At 55.8% G+C, this 20000-nt stretch overlaps 1 protein-coding gene across 1 annotated transcript in view; it reads left to right on the top strand.

Annotated features, from left to right (window-relative positions):
- The window catches only part of LOC144481725 (disks large homolog 4-like), a 142846-nt gene that overhangs the window by 109428 nt on the left and 13418 nt on the right, over positions 1–20000 (top strand). Inside the window, 9 exon segments of the mRNA XM_078200873.1 lie at positions 3192–3328; positions 6454–6598; positions 8392–8530; positions 9776–9932; positions 12256–12358; positions 13493–13607; positions 14841–15017; positions 16162–16204; positions 18999–19035. Coding sequence (XP_078056999.1) covers positions 3192–3328; positions 6454–6598; positions 8392–8530; positions 9776–9932; positions 12256–12358; positions 13493–13607; positions 14841–15017; positions 16162–16204; positions 18999–19035 — 1053 coding nt within the window.

Genomic DNA, 20000 nt, shown 5'->3' with positions numbered 1-20000 from the left:
ATTATCCGTAATTAGCTGCATCATTCTCCCTTCAGTTGAGTTTGTTGCCGCAATTGTAAATTCCCCAACCAGCAATTAACGCTGCCAGCGGCTGTGTAAGTGTGAGTTCAGGGCGCTCGCTGTGTCACTGAGGACTCACACACTCACACACACACACACAGCCTGACATCCCACTCCTTCTCTCTCTCTCACTCACTCCAGCAATAACCCAGCGTTCTGGGAGGCCGGGACTCGCCCCGGTGGCCTCGGGGGGGGGGGGGGGGGGGGGGGGCACACGGAACAAACAGGCCGGAATTCCTGATCCGGCCCGGATCCCGGCTCCATTTCCACCGTCACACGCTCCCACCTGCCGGATCTCTCTCTCTCTCTCTCTCCTCGCGCCCTCGGGGAGGGGGTGACCTGCCCTCAGGGTTGACCGAGCGACGTGCCCTGGCCAGATGTGAAACTCTTGAGGTCTTTCGCCCGGCCGCGAGGGAATCGTCACCCTGACCGTTCAAGGGGCCGGAGTCACGTCCAGGCTCTGCGAGGAGTGTAAAGAAGGGCAGCTGGGTTCCCCCCTCGTCCATTCGGAAACCGCACGTCCTGAATCCCCTGATCGCGAAACATGAACCACCTGATCGCAAAACGCAGACCCCCGATCTTGAAATGCAGACCACCTGATCTCAAAACGCAGCCCCCACGATCTCAAAACGCAGACCATCCGATCTCAAAACGCAGCCCCCACGATCTCAAAACACAGACCACCTGATCTCGAAACGCAGACCACCTGACCTCAAAATGCAGACCCCCTGATCTCAAAACAAAGACCCTGCCCAACTTGAAATGCAGACCCCCCCAATCTCAAAACACAGAACCCAGAGCTCAAAATGCAGGTCCCCGATCTTGAAATGCGGACCCTGGATCTCAAAACGCAGGCCGTCCAATCTCAAACGCAGACCGCCCCCCCCCCCCGATCTCAAAACACGGGCCCCTGGCCCTGCGAGGCAGGCTCCCCCAACTCGAGATGCACATCCCCCCCCCCCCCCAGCCAACCCACCCACCCCCTCCCCGCAGTCCCAACATGTGGGCCCCTTAACTCCAGAACGCAGGCCCCCAACTCCAAAACTCTGGCCTCCTGACCCCAAAACGCAGTCCTCTGGGGAAACAGTGTCCCCCGCACCCCCCACCCCCCCCACCGATAAACCTCCCTCCCCCACCCCCGCCCCGTAACGAGAGTACGTCTGCCTCCCGTGGCGGCATCATTAGATTCACCTTAATTGCTGAAACCCTCACCCAGAGCTCGCTTACATTCCACTGAGAGGTCGTACCCTCTGCGCCGTCCCCCCCCCCCCCCCCCCCCCAAGGACAACTGATGTTCGGGTGATTTATCCTAAATCAGAGACCAATAGACTTCTGTTATTCAAAGATATCAATGGTTTTGGGGGTGTTTGGAGTCAGATCACCGGTCAGCCATGATTGGCGGCACGGTGGGTTAACACTGCTGCCTCACAGCGCCAGGGACCCCGGTTCGATTCCCGGCTTAGGTCACCATCTGTGTGGAGTCTGCACGTTCTCCCCGTGTCTGCGTGGGTTTCCTCCGGGTGCTCCAGTTTCCTCCCACACTCCAAAGATGTGTGGGTTAGATGGATTGGCCATGCTAAATTGCCCCTTAGTGTCCAAAGATGTGCAGGTTAGGTAGATTGGCCATGCTAAATTGCCCCTTAGTGTCCAAAGATGTGCAGGTTCGGTAGATTGGCCATGCTAAATTGCCCCTTAGTGTCCAAAGATGTGTAGGTTAGGTGGATTGGCCGTGCTAAAGTGTCCCTTAGTGTCCAAAGATGTGCAGGTTAGGGGGATTGGCCATGCTAAATTGTCCCTTAATGTCCAAAGATGTGCAGGTTAGGTAGATTGGCCATGCTAAATTGCCCCTTAGTGTCCAAAGATGTGCAGGTTCGGTAGATTGGCCATGCTAAATTGCCCCTTAGTGTCCAAAGATGTGTAGGTTAGGTGGATTGGCCGTGCTAAAGTGTCCCTTAGTGTCCAAAGATGTGTAGGTTAGGGGGATTGGCCGTGCTAAATTGTCCCTTAGTGTCCAAAGATGTGTAGGTTAGGGGGATTGGCCGTGCTAAATTGTCCCTTAATGTCCAAAGATGTGTAGGTTAGGGGGATTGGCCATGGTAAATCATAGAATCCCTACAGTGCAGAAGGAGGCCATTCGGCCCATCGAGCCTGCACTGACCACCATCCCACCCAGGCCCTATCCCTGTAACCCCATGCATTTACCCTGCCAGTCCCCCTGATACTAAGGGGCAATTTATCATGGCCAATCCCCCTAACCTGCACATCTTTGGACTGTGGGAGGAAACTGGAGGCACCCGGAGGAAACCCACGCAGACACGGGGAGAACATGCAGACTCCACACAGTCACCCGAGGCCGGGATTGAACCCGGGTCCCTGGCACTGTGAAGCAGCAGTGCGAACCCACTGTGCTACCCTTCATTGTTCCTCAGTGTCCAAAGATGTGTAGGTTCGGGGGGATTGGCCGTGCTAAATTGCCCCTTAGTGTCAGAGTGACTATCGAGGGTAAATACTTGGGGTTATGGGGATAGGGCCTGGAAGATGCTCTGTTGGAGAGTCGGTGCCGACTCAATGGGCTGAATGGCCTCCTTCAGCGCTGCAGAGATTCTGTGATCCTCTCAGTTCTGGGACTATTGTCAGCTTTGCTTTTGTTGTGTCTTCAACGATCTTTAGGTCGACAGTCAGAGTTTATTTCAACACGGCCGACTGGATTCACACTCCGGAATCCGGGCACACCTGGCCACTGGAGTGGCAGAGGGGACGCCGTGCCTCCCACTTCCTACACCCACTCCCCACCCCCTCCCGCCCCCGTCCTACCCCACCCCCACCCCCACTCCCTACCCCATCCCCAACGCCCCCCCACCCTACCCCACCCCCACCCCCACTCCCTACCCCATCCCCAACGCCCCCCCCGCCCTACCCCACCCCCACCCCCTACCCCATCCCCACCCCCACTCCGTACCCCATCCCCACCCCCACTCCCTACCCCATACCCAACTCCCCCCCCCCCCCCCCCCTCCCTACTCCAGCCCCCTCCTCCCCCACTGCTGAAAGAGTTTGAGGATTTGTAGACATGCCCGGGAGTCGGTTACTCGGTCTAATGCCGTGCCTGTTTAATTCTCTCCCACCGCCAGGGCTTGGATTCAGTATAGCGGGCGGAATTGGAAACCAGCACATCCCCGGAGACAACAGCATCTACGTCACCAAGATCATTGAGGGCGGCGCGGCCCACAAGGACGGCCGCCTACAGATCGGAGACAAGATCCTGGCTGTGAGTCCCTGACTGTGTACCCTCGACCTCCCCCAACACAAAAACCTGACCAACCCCCCCCCCTGCCGTCCCAGGGTAATGGTGAACGTGTTGGTCCCACCCCCAGGGCAGGATGGGGCGATGGCCTAGTGGTATTATCGCTAGACCATTAATCCAGAAACTCAGCTAATGTTACTGGGGGACCCGGGTTCGAATCCCACCACGGCAGACGGTGGAATTTGAATTCAATAAAAAATATCTGGAATTAAGAATCTACTGATGACCCATTGTCGGGAAAACACATCTGGTTCCTTTAGGGAAGGAAATCTGCCGTCCTTACCCGGTCTGGCCTACATGTGACTCCAGAGCCACAGCCAATGGGGTTGACTCTGAACCGCCCTCTGAAATGACCGAGCGACACTTAGTTGTATCAACCGCTCAAGGCGGCAGCTCATCACCAACTTCTCAAGGGGCAACTCGGAACGGGCAGTAAACGCTAGGCCCAGCCAGAGACGCCCATGTCCCACAAATGGATAAAAGAAAAGACGTTCCCTCCAACTAAAACTTGGGAATGTTGATTGCCTTCGGTCCCGAGTACTGGGTCTGTTACGACAGTCTGGCTCTGACGCTGTGATGTCCATCTCAGGACGTACGCACCCCACAGCGAATCCAACTCCACCTCCATAACATCACAGCACTGTCGCTGGAACCATCATCGTTCCATCCACGCTTCACTATCTCAACACATTCCAGACCGACATTCCACCCTCCGTCAACTTGAGGTCTGCCGTAAGACCATAAGACATCGGAGCAGAATGAGGCCACTCGGCCCATCGAGTCTGCCCCGCCATTCAATCATGGCTGATATTTTTCTCATCCCCATTCTCCTCCCTATCTCTGTAACCTCCTCCAGCCCCTACACCCCCTCCCTATCTCTGTAACCTCCTCCAGCCCCTACACCCCCTCCCTATCTCTGTAACCTCCTCCAGCCCCCTACACCCCCTCCCTATCTCTGTAACCTCCTCCAGCCCCTACACCCCCTCCCTATCTCTGTAACCTCCTCCAGCCCCTACACCCCCTCCTGATCTCTGTAACCTCCTCCAGCCCCTACACCCCCTCCCTATCACTGTAACCTCCTCCAGCCCCTACACCCCCTCCCTATCTGTGTAACCCCCTCCAGCCCCCTACACCACCTCCCTATCTGTGTAATCTCCTCCAACCCCCTACACCCCCTCCCTATCTCTGTAACCTTCTCCAGCCCCCTACACCCCCTCCCTATCTCTGTAACCCCCTCCAGCCCCCTACACCACCTCCCTATCTGTGTAACCTCCTCCAACCCCCTACACCCCCTCCCGATCTCTGTAACCTCCTCCAGCCCCTACACCCCCTCCCTATCTCTGTAACCTCCTCCAGCCCCTACACCCCCTCCCTATCTCTGTAACCTCCTCCATCACCTACACCGCTCCCTATCTCTGTAACCTCCTCCAGCCCTGACACCCCCTCCTGATCTCTGTAACCTCCCCCAGCCCCTACAACTCTCTCGATCTCTGTAATCTCCTCTAGCCGTTACCACCCTCCGAGATCTCTGCGCTCCTCTAATTCCGGCCTCTCGAGCGCCCCCCCCGATTCCCATCGCTCCACCATTGGCGGCCGTGCCTTCAGCTCCCTGGGGGGCCCCTAAGCTGTGGAACTCCCTCCCGAACCCTCTCCATCCTCTCCCTCTCACCTCCTTTAAGACGCTCCTTAAAACTGACCTCTTTGACCTGAGCTTATGGTCACCTGTCCGAACATCACCTTATGTGGTTTGGGGTCAAATACTGTTTGACCCCACTCCTGTGAAACATCTTGTCACTTGTTGCAAAGTGACCCCCGCTCTCTATCTGCCTGTGTGGCAGTAACTGTTTACATAGAGGTTATATTCCGAATGTTTACTGAGAAAGCATTGATATTAAGTGTTAAAAATGATTGATGACAATGATTAGGGTGGCACAGTGGGTTAGCACCGCTGCCTCACAGCGCCAGGGGCCTGGGTTCGATTCCCGGCTTGGGTCACTGACTGTGTGGAGTTTACACATTCTCCCCGTGTCTGCATGGGTTTCCTATGGGTGCTCCGGTTTCCTCCCACAGTCCAAAGATGTGCAGGTTAGGTGGATTGGCCATGATAAAGGGCCCCTTAGTGTCCAAAGATGTGCAGGTTAGGTGGATTGGCCGTGCTAAACTGCCCCTTAGTGTCCAAAGATGTGCAGGTTAGGGGGATTGGCTATGCTAAATTGTCCCTTAGTGTCCAAAGATGTGTAGATTAGGTGGACTGGCCATGCTAAATTGTCCCTTAGTGTCCAAAGATGTGCAGGTTAGGTGGATTGGCCGTGCTAAATTGTCCCTTAGTGTTCAAAGATGTGTAGGTTAGGTGGATTGGCCATGCTAAATTGTCCCTTAGTGTCCAAAGATGTGTCGGTTAGGTGGATTGGCCATGCTAAATTGTCCCTTAGTGTCCAAAGATGTGTCGGTTAGGTGGATTGGCCATGCTAAATTGCCCCTTAGTGTCCAAAGATGTGTAGGTTAGGTGGATTGGCCATGCTAAATTGCCCCTTAGTGTCCAAAGATGTGCAGATTAGGTGGATTGGCCATGCTAAATTGTCCCTTAGTGTCCAACGATGTGCAGATTAGGTGGATTGGCCATGCTAAATTGCCCCTTAGTGTCCAAAGATGTGTAGATTAGGTGGATTGGCCATGCTAAATTGCCCCTTAGGGGATTAAAAGGGTAAATATGTGGGGTTACAGGGATAGGGTGGGATTGTGGTCAGTGCAGACTCGATGGGCCAAATGGCCTCCTTCTGCACCGGAGGGATTCTATGATCCTGGAATCTATAATTCTATGATTTGGACAGGGGAGGACACACACAGTGCCCTCAGTAAAATAGAGAAATTCCCCCTGTGTTTGACAGGAATGATGTGGAGATGCCGGCGTTGGACTGGGGTGAACACAGTAAGAAGTTTAACAACACCAGGTTAAAGTCCAACAGGTTTATTTGGCAGCAAACGCCACTTTTGCTACCAAATAAACCTATTGGACTTTAACCTGGTGTTGTGAGACTTCTTACTGTGATAGGATTGGCAGGCGTTCATGGTCTGTTTCTCCACTGCAGGTCAATAACGTCGGGCTGGAGGATGTCATGCACGAAGACGCAGTGGCGGCTTTGAAGAACACCTCAGACGTTGTGTATCTGAAGATCGCCAAACCCACCAGCCTCTATATCAACGACACATATGCACCTCCAGACATCACCACCTGTAAGCCAAGGGCAATCTGAAAAGCCGTCTCCCCCTCTCACCCTCCCTTTCGCAAAGACCCTCCCGCAAGTCCCTGTGCATCATGCAGGAGTGTTTGATGGGGACAGTATATGGGCGGCACGGTGGCACAGCGGGTTAGCACTGCTGCTTCACAGCTCCAGGGACCTGGGTTCGATTCCCGGCTCGGGTCACTGTCTGTGTGGAGTTTGCACATTCTCCTCGTGTCTGCGTGGGTTTCCTCCAGGTGCTCCAGTTTCCTCCCACAGTCCAAAGATGTGCGGGTTAGGTTGATTGGCCATGCTAAAAATTGCCCCTTAGTGTCCTGAGATGTGTAGGTTAGAGGGATTAGCGGGTGAATATGTAGGGATATGGGGGTAGGGCCTGGGTGGGATTGTGGTCGGTGCAGACTCGATGGGCTGAATGGCCTCTTTCTGCACTGTAGGGTTTCTAAGATTCTAAGATTCTATTGAGGGAGTGTTTGATGGGGACAGTGTACAGGGAGCTTTACTCTGTATCTAACCCCGGGCTGTACCTGTCCTGTGAGTGTTTGATGGGAACAGTGTAGAGGGAGCTTTACTCTGTATCTAACCCCGTGCTGTACCTGTCCTGGGAGTGTTTGATGGGAACAGTGTAGAGGGAGCTTTACTCTGTATCTAACTCCGGGCTGTACCTGTCCTGTGAGTGTTTGATGGGAACAGTGTAGAGGGAGCTTTACTCTGTATCTAACCCCGTGCTGTACCTGTCCTGGGAGTGTTTGATGGGAACAGTGTAGAGGGAGCTTTACTCTGTATCTAACCCCGTGCTGTACCTGTCCTGGGAGTGTTTGATGGGGACAGTGTAGAGGGAGCTTTACTCTGTATCTAACCCCGTGCTGTACCTGTCCTGGGAGTGTTTGATGGGGGACAGTGTAGAGGGAGCTTTACTCTGTATCTAACCCTGTGCTGTACCTGTCCTGGGAGTGTTTGATGGGGACAGTGTAGAGGGAGCTTTACTCTGTATCTAACCCCGTGCTGTACCTGTCCTGGGAGTGTTTGATGGGGACAGTGTAGAGGGAGCTTTACTCTGTATCTAACCCCGTGCTGTACCTGTCCTGGGAGTGTTTGATGGGGGACAGTGTAGAGGGAGCTTTACTCTGTATCTAACCCTGTGCTGTACCTGTCCTGGGAGTGTTTGATGGGGACAGTGTAGAGGGAGCTTTACTCTGTATCTAACCCCGTGCTGTACCTGTCCTGGGAGTGTTTGATGGGGGACAGTGTAGAGGGAGCTTTACTCTGTATCTAACCCTGTGCTGTACCTGTCCTGGGAGTGTTTGATGGGGGACAGTGTAGAGGGAGCTTTACTCTGTATCTAACCCCGTGCTGTACCTGTCCTGGGAGTGTTTGATGGGGGACAGTGTAGAGGGAGCTTTACTCTGTACCTAACCCCGTGCGGACCGGCGGGTGGGGTGCTCCAACTGGTAATTTGAAAACTGAGATTGCTAGATGCTCCTTGGGTGAGGGGTTTAAGGGTTAGGGAAGGGTGGATGGGATTAAGTTACAGATCAATCATTATCTGATTGAATGGTAGAACAGGTTCGAGAGGCTGAATGGCCTCCTCCCGTTCCTGTCATGGAATGTTCCACATTTTATCCCAGTCTGCGATCATGCTTCTGTCACACCTTTGCATGTTAATGTGTCTCAATTTTTCCGTGTGAGACTTAAAGCTTAAATAGTTGTGCGGGGAAGCCATTAGAATTGTGAACACCTGCTTCCCAGGCTTGTTGTGGGAGCTGCTAACTGTTGTGAATTATTCAGCTTACTCACAGCACCTGGACAGTGAGATGGGCCATTCCAACTACCTGGCTACAGACTACACGCAGACTCTCACTCCTACCTCTCCACGCAGATATTCCCCGATTCCCAAAGGACTGATGGGAGAGGATGACATTCCCAGGTGAATCGATTTTCCCTTCATTGGAGTCTCTGTCTGTTCTTTGTCCCAGTGAGTGCTGCGTCCCTTTGGTACTGTCTAATACCTGTCCGTTCTCCATATCCTGGAGGAGCCTGGGTCTGTGATTCCCCCACACGGTGATGGGACGGGGGGTCTGTGATTCCCCCACATGGTGATGGGACGGGGGTCTGTGATTCCCCCACACGGTGATGGGACGGGGGTCTGTGATTCCCCCACACGGTGATGGGACGGGGGGTCTGTGATTCCCCCACATGGTGATGGGACGGGGGGTCTGTGATTCCCCCACACGGTGATGGGACGGGGGTCTGTGATTCCCCCACACGGTGATGGGACGGGGGTCTGTGATTCCCCCACACGGTGATGGGACGGGGGGTCTGTGATTCCCCCACATGGTGATGGGACGGGGGGTCTGTGATTCCCCCACACGGTGATGGGACGGGGGTCTGTGATTCCCCCACATGGTGATGGGACGGGGGGGTCTGTGATTCCCCCACACGGTGATGGGACGGGGGTCTGTGATTCCCCCACACGGTGATGTGACGGGGGGTCTGTGATTCCCCCACACGGTGATGGGACGGGGGGTCTGTGATTCCCCCACACGGTGTTGGGACGGGGGGTCTGTGATTCCCCCACACGGTGATGGGACGGAGGTCTGTGGTTCCCCCACACGGTGATGGGACGGAGGTCTGTGATTCCCCCACACGGTGATGGGACGGAGGTCTGTGGTTCCCCCACACGGTGATGGGACGGGGGGGTCTGTGATTCCCCCACACGGTGATGGGACGGGGGGGTCTGTGATTCCCCCACACGGTGATGGGACGGAGGTCTGTGGTTCCCCCACACGGTGATGGGACGGGGGGGTCTGTGATTTCCCCACACGGTGATGGGACGGGGGGGGTCTGTGATTCCCCCACACGGTGATGGGACGGGGGGGTCTGTGATTCCCCCACACGGTGATGGGACGGGGGGGTCTGTGATTCCCCCACACGGTGATGGGACGGGGGGGTCTGTGATTCCCCCACACGGTGACGGGACGGAGGGTCTGTGATCCACACGGTGATGGGACGGGGGTCTGTGATTCCCCCACACGGTGATGGACATAAACAAGGACCTGGTTGAGTGGGACTACTTATTGTTGTGTGAGTCTCTGTCTCGCTGGGTTGTCCAATGGACCCTCAGACCCTGTGTCGCTGCTCTGACTGACATTCCCTGAATTCTTTCCCGCAGGGAGCCGCGGAGAGTCATCATTCATCGGGGATCTACGGGACTGGGATTTAACATCGTGGGTGGCGAAGATGGAGAAGGAATCTTCATCTCCTTCATCCTGGCTGGAGGCCCAGCAGACCTCAGTGGCGAGCTCAGAAAAGGAGACCAAATCCTCTCGGTAAGATGGGAGGGCCGCGTTCCAACTCCACCTTCAGTTTTATCCATTCACGGGATGCGGACGTCACTGGCCAGGCCATCTCTAATTGCCCCTTGGGAAGGTGGGGGTGAGCTGCCATCTTAAACCGCTGCAGTGGCGGGCGATGTGAGCTCGTGAGTGGGCAGCGTGAGCGACCCTCCTCCTTCCCAGAGGGCCACAAGATTAAAACCGGGCTCATTCGCTGCCCGTCACCCCCTGAATAAGATTCAATCCCATTTAATACACCGCCCCCAACATTTCATTGTGAATTATAGAAACGGTTTAATTGTTCACATATTCATCGGTGGCGGCACGGTGGCACAGTGGGTTAGCGCTGCTGCCTCACAGCGCCAGGGACCCGGGTTCAATCCCAGCGGCACGGTGGCACAGTGGGTTAGCGCTGCTGCCTCACAGCGCCAGGGACCCGGGTTCAATCCCAGCGGCACGGTGGCACAGTGGGTTAGCGCTGCTGCCTCACAGCGCCAGGGTCCCGGGTTCAATCCCAGCGGCACGGTGGCACAGTGGGTTAACGCTGCTGCCTCACAGCGCCAGGGACCCAGGTTCAATCCCAGCGGCACGGTGGCACAGGGGGTGAGCGCTGCTGCCTCACAGCGCCAGGGACCCGGGTTCGATTCCCCGCACGGTGGCACAGTGGGTTAGCGCTGCTGCCTCACAGCGCCAGGGACCCGGGTTCAATCCCAGCGGCACGGTGGCACAGTGGGTTAGCGCTGCGGCCTCACAGCGCCAGGGACCCGGGTTCAATCCCAGCGGCACGGTGGCACAGTGGGTTAGCGCTGCGGCCTCACAGCGCCAGGGACCCGGGTTCAATCCCAGCGGCACGGTGGCACAGTGGGTTAGCACTGCTGCCTCACAGCGCCAGGGACCCGGGTTCGATTCCCGGCTTGGGTCATTGTCTGTGTGGAGTTTGCACGTTCTCCCCGTGTCTGCGTGGGTTTCCTCCGGGTGCTCCGGTTTCCTCCCACACTGCAAAGATGTGCGGGTTGGGTGCATTGGCCGTGCTAAATTGCCCCTTAGTGTCAGGGGGACCAGTAGAGTAAATATGTGGGTTTACGGGAATAGGGCCTGGGTGGGTCTTGTGGTCGGTGCAGGCTCGATGGGCCGAATGGCCTCCTTCTGCACTGTAGGATTCGATGAGTCTATGAATGTCTGGTGGGACCGCGCTCAGAGCGCCAGCTGGGGTTGGCGAAGGGTCATCCGGGCTCGAAACGTTGGCTCGATTCTCTCTCCGCAGACGCTGCCAGACCCGCTGAGATTTTCCAGAACCTTCCAATTCCAGTCAGGCCGTTTAGCGGGGAATGTCGGGAAAGAATTCCTCGCCCAGAGGGGAGTGGGAATCTGGAACTCCTCCTCCTCCCTCCACCCCACTCCCAGTAAAGTTACTGAGGCTGGAGGGCCAGTGAAAAAATCTAACTGAGGTTGATCGACATCCGTTAGGGAAGGAAGGGGGAGGGGGAGCGGGACGGATTAAGAGTAAGGGAGGTGGGGGTGGGAGAACAGTGTTAACATACACAACAAACATCATCTCATTGAATGGTTTTGAAGTTTATTTAATTATCAGTGTCACAAGTAAGGCTGACATTAACACTGCAATGAAGTTGCTGTGAAAATCCCCTAGTCGCCACACTCCGGCGCCTGTTCGGGTAACACTGAGGGAGAATTTAGCATGGCCAATGCACCCTAACCAGCACGTCTTTGGACACTAAGGAGCAGTTTAGCATGGCCAATCCACCTAACCTACACATCTTTGGACACTAAGGGACAATTTAGCACGGCCAATCCACCTAACCTGCACATCTTTGGACACTAAGGGACAATTTAGCATGGCCAATCCACCTAACCTACACATCTTTGGACACGAAGGGACAATTTAGCACGGCCAATCCACCTAACCTGCACATCTTTGGACACGAAGGGACAATTTAGCATGGCCAATCCCCCTAACCGACACATCTTTGGACACGAAGGGACAATTTAGCACGGCCAATCCACCCAACCTGCACATCTTTGGACTGTGGGAGGAAACCGGAGCACCCGGAGGAAACCCACGCAGACACGGGGAGAACGTGCAGACTCCACACAGACAGTGACCCGAGGCCGGGGATTGAACCCGGGTCCCTGGCGCTGTGAGGCAGCAGCGCTAAACCCCCACTGTGCAACGAATACTGGAAGAGGTTTGAAGGGCGGAACGGCCCCCTCCTCTTCCTCTGACTGTTAAAGGGGTGTGAAGGTGAGGGGGGATATTCTCACACGCCTGAGCAGTGTTATATTTCTCTCACCTGCTCAGGTAAACGGAGTGGATTTACGGAATGCCACACATGAGCAAGCAGCTGCAGCGCTGAAGAATGCTGGACAAACAGTCACTATAATCGCCCAGTATAAACCCGAAGGTAGGAGACCGCAGCCCGAGAGACCGGCTACATTTACACTCACACACAGTCCCTCGCAACTAACAAGAGCGCCTTTAGTTCATCGATTCAACACGCGGGGGAGAGACCAGCACACACTCAGGGTCAGCACTGAGGGAGTGCCGCACTGTCAGAGGGTCAGTGCTGAGGGACTGCCGCACTGTCAGAGGGTCAGTGCTGAGGGAATGCCGCACTGTCAGAGGGTCAGTACTGAGGGAGTGCCGCACTGTCAGAGGGTCAGTGCTGAGGGAGTGCCGCACTGTCAGAGGGTCAGTGCTGAGGGAGTGCCGCACTGTCAGAGGGTCAGTGCTGAGGGAGTGCCGCACTGTCAGAGGGTCAGTGCTGAGGGAGTGCCGCACTGTCAGAGGGTCAGTGCTGAGGGAATGCCGCACTGTCAGAGGGTCAGTGCTGAGGGAGTGCCGCACTGTCAGAGGGTCAGTGCTGAGGGAGTGCCGCACTGTCAGAGGGTCAGTACTGAGGGAGTGCTGCACTGTCAGAGGGTCAGTGCTGAGGGAGTACCGCACTGTCAGAGGGTCAGTGCTGAGGGAGTGCCGCACTGTCTGAGGGTCAGTACTGAGGGAGTGCCGCACTGTCAGAGGGTCAGTGAGGGAGTGCCGCACTGTCAGAGGGTCAGTGCTGAGGGAGTGCCGCACTGTCAGAGGGTCAGTACTGAGGGAGTGCCGCACTGTCAGAGGGTCAGTACTGAGGGAGTGCCGCACTGTCAGAGGGTCAGTGCTGAGGGAGTGCCGCACTGTCAGAGGGTCAGTGCTGAGGGAGTGCTGCACTGTCAGAGGGTCAGTACTGAGGGAGCGCCGCACTGTCAGAGGGTCAGACCTGAGGGAGCGCCGCACTGTCAGAGGGTCAGACCTGAGGGAGTGCCGCACCGTCAGAGGGTCAGTATCGAGGGAGTGCCGCACTGTCAGAGGGTCAGTGCTGAGGGAGTGCCGCACCGTCAGAGGGTCAGTGCTGAGGGAGTGCCGCACCGTCAGAGGGTCAGTGAGTGCTCTGAAGTGTTTGGGAACGTTGTGGGGATGTGGAGGGTGCTATGGAAATGCAGGAGTTTCCTTGTCCCTGGACGCCGGATGTTTTCTCAATCTGCTTTCCCTTCCTCCACAGAATACAGTCGTTTTGAAGCGAAAATCCATGACCTGCGGGAGCAGTTGATGAATAGTAGCATTGGTTCTGGGACCAGCTCCCTGCGGAGTAACCACAAGCGAGTGTTTTACATCAGGTGAACTTGGACAGCGAGTAAAACAGCTGGTGACAGGAACACCTCCGACCCTCCCACCCACCCCCATTCCCCGGGCCTCCAGAGTCTGGGTTCCCCGTCCATTCCGCCTGCCACAGGAATCGTAGCGGGCGGGAGAGAAAATCCGGCGGACCGTGCAAAGATCCGTCCACCTTGGGGTGGGATTTTCCACTCTTGGAGCGAGCGCAACCCTGCCTCTGCCTCTAACCCCGGTAATCATAGAATGGCAGACTCACTCAGCAGACCAGAAGGCCAGTCTGCCCATTGCATGAGTACTAGCCCCTTCCAAGAATCGTCCTGATCAGTCCCAGTTGCGTAACTCTAACCGCACAGTCCCGCAATTTTCTCCTTGTCAACATTTATCCTCTTGCTTTTTGGAAGTTACTGTTGAACCTGCTTCCTCCGCCCTGTCAGGCAGCGCCTTCCAGATCACCACAACAACCCGCCGCGTTTAAATACAATCCTTCGCGTCTCCTGCTCTGGTTCCTTATGCCCGTTCCCTGGGTAGGTAGTCGGAGTCACTGGGTCGGAGCGGCACGGTAGCACAGCGGGTTAGCACTGCTGCCTCACAGCTCCAGGGACCTGGGTTCGATTCCCGGGCTCGGGTCACTGTCTGTGTGGAGTTTGCACATTCTCCTCGTGTCTGCGTGGGTTTCCTCCGGGTGCTCCGGTTTCCTCCCACAGTCCAAAGATGTGCGGGTTAGGTTGATTGGCCATGGTAAATTGTCCCTAAGTGTCCTGAGATGTGTAGGTTAGAGGGATTCGTGGATAAAATATGCAGGGATATGGGGGTAGGGCCTGGGTGGGATTGTGGTCGGTGCAGACTCGATGGGCCGAATGGCCTCCTCCTGCACTGTAGGGTTTCTATGATTTCTATGACTGCTGCCTCACAGCGCCAGGGACCCGGGTTCGATTCCCGGCCTGGGGTCACTGTCTGTGCGGAGTCTGCACGTTCTCCCCGTGTCTGCGTGGGTTTCCTCCGGGTGCTCCGGTTTCCTCCCACAGTCTGAAAGACGTGCTGGTTAGGGTGGATTGGGCCGTGCTAAATTCTCCCTCAGTGTTACCCGAACAGGCGCCAGAGTGTGGCCACTAGGGGATTTTCACAGTAACTTCATTGCGGTGTTAATGTGAGCCTTACTTGTGACACTAATAAATAAACAACTGCTCCTCTACCCTTCTACCCTCACTCTCTCTCTCCCTCCTGTTCCTCCCCAGAGCCCTGTTTGACTACGACAAGACAAAGGATTGTGGCTTCCTCAGCCAAGCCCTCAGCTTCCGTTTTGGGGACATCTTACACGTAATCGATGCCTCAGACGAGGAATGGTGGCAGGCCAGAAAGGTTCACTCTGACGGGGAGAGTGAAGAGATTGGCTTTATCCCCAGCAAGAGGAGGTACGGCAAACAGGGGGAGGGGGGAAAAACTCAGTCCGAAAGATAGTCCAATAATTACTGCCGGATAATTCTTCAGGGAGTGCTGCACTGTCAGAGGGTCAGTGCTGAGGGAGTGCCGCACTGTCAGAGGGTCAGTGCTGAGGGAGTGCCGCACTGTCAGAGGGTCAGTGCTGAGGGAGTGCCGCACTGTCAGAGGGTCAGTGCTGAGGGAGTGCCGCACTGTCAGAGGGTCAGTGCTGAGGGAGCGCCGCACTGTCAGAGGGTCAGTGCTGAGGGAGTGCCGCACTGCCAGAGGGTCAGTGCTGAGGGAGTGCCGCACTGTCAGAGGGTCAGTGCTGAGGGAGTGCCGCACTGTCAGAGGGTCAGTGCTGAGGGAGTGCCGCACTGTCAGAGGGTCAGTGCTGAGGGAGTGCCGCACTGTCAGAGGGTCAGTGCTGAGGGAGTGCCGCACTGTCAGAGGGTCAGTGCTGAGGGAGTGCCGCACTGTCAGAGGGTCAGTGCTGAGGGAGCGCCGCACTGTCAGAGGGTCAGTGCTGAGGGAGTGCCGCACTGTCAGAGGGTCAGTGCTGAGGGAGTGCCGCACTGTCAGAGGGTCAGTGCTGAGGGAGTGCTGCACTGTCAGAGGGTCAGTGCTGAGGGAGTGCTGCACTGTCAGAGGGTCAGTGCTGAGGGAGCGCCGCACTGTCAGAGGGTCAGTGCTGAGGGAGCGCCGCATTGTCAGAGGGTCAGTACTGAGGGAGTGCCGCACTGTCAGAGGGTCAGTGCTGAGGGAGTGCCGCACTGTCAGAGGGTCAGTGCTGAGGGAGTGCCGCACTGTCAGAGGGTCAGTGCTGAGTGAGTGCCGCACTGTCAGAGGGTCAGTGCTGAGGGAGTGCCACACTGTCAGAGGGTCAGTGCTGAGGGAGTGCCACACTGTCAGAGGTGCCCTATCTCAATGTGATGAGCCCTGGATGAGTTACCCACAGTCGCCTATCTCCCCGCCACGGCCAATCTGCCTCGACTGTTGGATGGATCCGTGAAGCACAGTTGTCGCAGGTTCGGGTGTGGGAGTTTGTGGGACAGGTAGAGAGCCAGGGGATTTCGGGCTGGTTCACACAGATCACCTCCTTCCCTTCACTAACGCGGCTTTTAATCTTCCCCACAGAGTTGAAAGGAAAGAGTGGCCAAGATTAAAGGGCACAGATCGGGTGAGTAAGGAGCTGTTAAAGGTGGATCGATACAGTGACCTGGGCGAGACGGGGCAAATGGAATCGAGTGTGAGACACAGCCCAAGGGCGGCACGGTGGCACAGTGGGTTCGCGCTGCTGCCTCACAGCGCCAGGGACCCGGGTTCAATTCCGGCCTCCGCTCTGTGTGGAATCTGCACGTTCTCCCCGTGTCTGCGTGGGTTTCCTCCGGGTGCTCCGGTTTCCTCCCACAGTCCAAAGGATGGGCAGGTTAGGGCGATTGGCCGTGCTAAATTGCCCCTTAGTGTCCAAAGATGTGGGGGTTAGGTGGATTGGCCGTGATAAATTGTCCCTTGGTGTCCAAAGACGAACAAAGATATCAGGGAGGACAGGAACAGGGACAGGCCCTTCGGCCCCTCCAAACCGACACCGACCATGCTGCCCCCGACTGAACTAAAACCCCCAACCCTTCCGGGGACCGTATCCCTCTATTCCCATCCTATTCATGTATTTGTCAAGACGCCCCTTAAAAGTCACGACCGTATCCGCTTCCACTCCCTCCCCCGGCAACGAGTTCCAGACACCCACTACTCTCTGTGTAAAAAATCTGCCTCGTACATCTCCTTTAAACCTTGCCCCTCGCACCTTAAACCTGTGCCCCCTAGTAATTGACTCTTCCACCCTGGGGAAAAGCTTCTGACTATCCACTCTGCCCATGCCTCTCATAATCTTGTAGACTTCTATCAGGGCGCCCCTCAACCTCTGTCGCTCCAGTGAGAACAAACCAAGTTTCTCCAACCTCTCCTCATAGCTAATGCCCTCCATACCAGGCAACATCCTGGTAAATCTTTTCTGTCCCCTCTCCAAAGCCTCCACATCCTTCTGGTAGTGTGATGACCAGAAGTGAACACTATATTCCAAGTGCGGCCTAACTAAGGTTCAGGTTCAGGTTAAGATGTGCGGGTTAGGTGGATTGGCCATGCTAAATTGCCCCTTAGCGTCAGGGGGATTAGCAGGGTAACTATGTGGGGTTGAGGGGATAGGGCCTGGGTGGGATTGTGGTCGGTACAGACTTGATGGGCCGAATGGCCTCCTGTACTGCAGGGTCTCTATGGGGCCCATTTGGCGATGGACCCTGGTCAGGCCTCGAGGGTTGGCGGGGGGGCGGGGGTCCACAGCCCACGTTTAAACGGGCAGCGGGTTCCCGTAAACAGGTGTGGAACTAACGGGCAGAATGATCTCCCTGTGGCCAAGAAGGTCAGACCATTGAGGCCAAACCGTCGGCGACCGTGCCTTCAGCTGTGCTCTGGAATTCCCTCCCTAAACCCCTCCGCTCTCTCGCTCCCTGTCCCCCTCAAAAACTGACCTCCTTGACCCAGCCTTTGGGTCCCTGATATCTCTTCATGAGACTCGGGGGCGGGGGGGTGTGGCGTCGAATTCTGTTTGTAAATCGACTCCTGCAAACACCTTGCGATGATTGACAGTATTGGAAGGTGCTACATCAATGCGGGTGGTTGTTGGTGCAAGATGTGAAGTGAAGAGAATGCTGTGAGGTGATGCATTTTGGAAGGTCTAATGCAGATCGGAAATATACAGTAAATGGCAGAACCCTTCGGAGTATTGATAGGCAGAGGGATCTGGGTGTACAGGGTACACAGGTCACTGAAAGTGTCAATGCAGGTGGAGAAGGTAGTCAAGAAGGCATACGGCATGCTTGCCTTCATCGGCCGGGACAGTGAGTTTAAAAATTGGCAAGTCATGTTGCAGCTTTATAGAACCTTAGTTAGGCCGCACTTGGAATATAGTGTTCAATTCTGGTCGCCACACTACCAGAAGGAGGTGGAGGCTTTGGAGAGGGTACAGAAAAGATTTACCAGGATGTTGCCTGGTATGGAGGGCATTAGCTATGAGGAGAGGTTGGAGAAACTTGGTTTGTTCTCACTGGAGCGACGGAGGTTGAGGGGCGACCTGATAGAAGTCTACAGGATTATGAGAGGCATGGACAGAGTGGATAGTCAGAAGCTTTTTCCCAGGGTGGAAGAGTCAATTACTCGGGGGCACAGGTTTAAGGTGCGAGGGGGCAAGGTTTAAAGGAGATGTATGAGGCAGATTTTTTACACAGAGGGTGGTGGGTGCCTGGAACTCGTTGCCGGGGGAGGGAGTGGAAGTGGATACGGTCGTGGGTTTTATGGGGCGTCTGGACAAATACATGAATAGGATGGGAATAGAGGGATATGGTTCCCGGAAGGGTAGGGGGTTTTAGTTCAGTCGGGCAGCATGGTCGGTGCAGGCTTGGAGGGCCGAAGGCCTGTTCCTGTGCTGTAATTTTCTTTGTTCTTTGTCTCTCCAGACTCTCGCTGGGAGAATCTTACTGAAGGAGGCTATTGGGCCTGTCCCGACTGTACTAACCCCTTTGAACGAGCCACTCGTTGCGTCCCACTCCCCTCTCCCCCCCCGCACACACTTTCCCCCTCTCCGAGTGTTGATCCAATTCCCCCTTTCTGAAAGTCGGCCGATTCTCTGTGTTGGAGAGTGTTGGGGCCACTTTGCAAGGGACAGAGACAGGGGGTTAAGTTTGGCCATTCCTGTGGAAGGAGTGTTTGGACAGTGAGGTGGGAGGAGGAGATGAAAGGGGTTGGGGGGGTGTGGGGGGCGCGGGGGTTCCCTGGCGGCCCCCTGCCTCTGCGGGAGGGAAACATTCACACGCGAGCCGTGTGTTAGATTCTACAAGTACTCCTGGGAAATGATGATGGCGAACAGAACTCAATCCCTTCCGATTAAATACAGATTGTTTTTCCTTCTGTTTGGCTGCCAGGACATCCCAGGTCTGGGTGACGGCGGAGGCTCACAAGGTAAGGTGTGACCTGGGATCTTGCTCTGTAATTTATTACGGCCAGCACCCACACCTCCATCTCCGCCCCCTGTTTGAACACGAACGCTGTGACGCTGGCTGGATTGTCTAAATGCAGGACCAGCCACTTCCCTACGCGCAATGAATATTAGACTGGTAAATACCAATGCAGGAACAGGAGGAGGCCATTCAGCCCCTCTCGCTCGAGCCTGTTACACAGGAACAGGAGGTCAGTCAACGCCTTGAGCCTGTTACACAGGAACAGGAGGAGGCCATTCAGCCCCTCTCGCTTGAGCCTGTTACACAGGAACAGGAGGCCATTCGGCCCCTCTCTCTCAAACCTGTTGCACAGGAACAGGAGGTCAGTCAACGCCTTGAGCCTGTTACACAGGAACAGGAGGAGGCCATTCAGCCCCTCTCTCTCTCGAGCCTGTTACACAGGAACAGGAGGTCAGTCAACTCCTTGAGCCTGTTACACAGGAACAGGAGGAGGCCATTCAGCCCCTCTCTCTCCAGTCTGTTACACAGGAACAGGAGGAGGCCATTCAGCCCCTCTCTCTCTCTCTCTCTCGAATCTGTTACACAGGAACAGAAGGGGGCCATTCAGCCCATTGGGCCAGTTCACCTATACTGTGGGGTCATGCTGGATCTGTATGTTAACTCCATTCACCCACCCTGTAACTTCTAACCCCCTTACTCCACAACACTTTATCGGTCACAGTTTAAAAGCTTCAATTGGAGGAGAGTTTGAGCATTTCCACCGATTGACCCAATCCCCTCTCCCCTCTACAGCGCGATGCGGACAGAGTTAGAACACGATCAGATCCTCCTCCACTGTCACACTGCCCCCAAATCCCAAACACACCCAGACCCACTCACCCTCCACCCCCTGTACCCCACACCCCCTCCCTACCTCTATAACCCCCTCCAGCCCCTACACCCCTCCCTATCTCTGTAACCTCCTCC

The sequence above is a fragment of the Mustelus asterias genome, chromosome 31 (assembly GCF_964213995.1).
Source record: "Mustelus asterias chromosome 31, sMusAst1.hap1.1, whole genome shotgun sequence".
In the NCBI taxonomy this organism is placed as follows: domain Eukaryota; kingdom Metazoa; phylum Chordata; class Chondrichthyes; order Carcharhiniformes; family Triakidae; genus Mustelus; species Mustelus asterias.
This window is presented reverse-complemented; position numbering and strand designations above follow the sequence as displayed.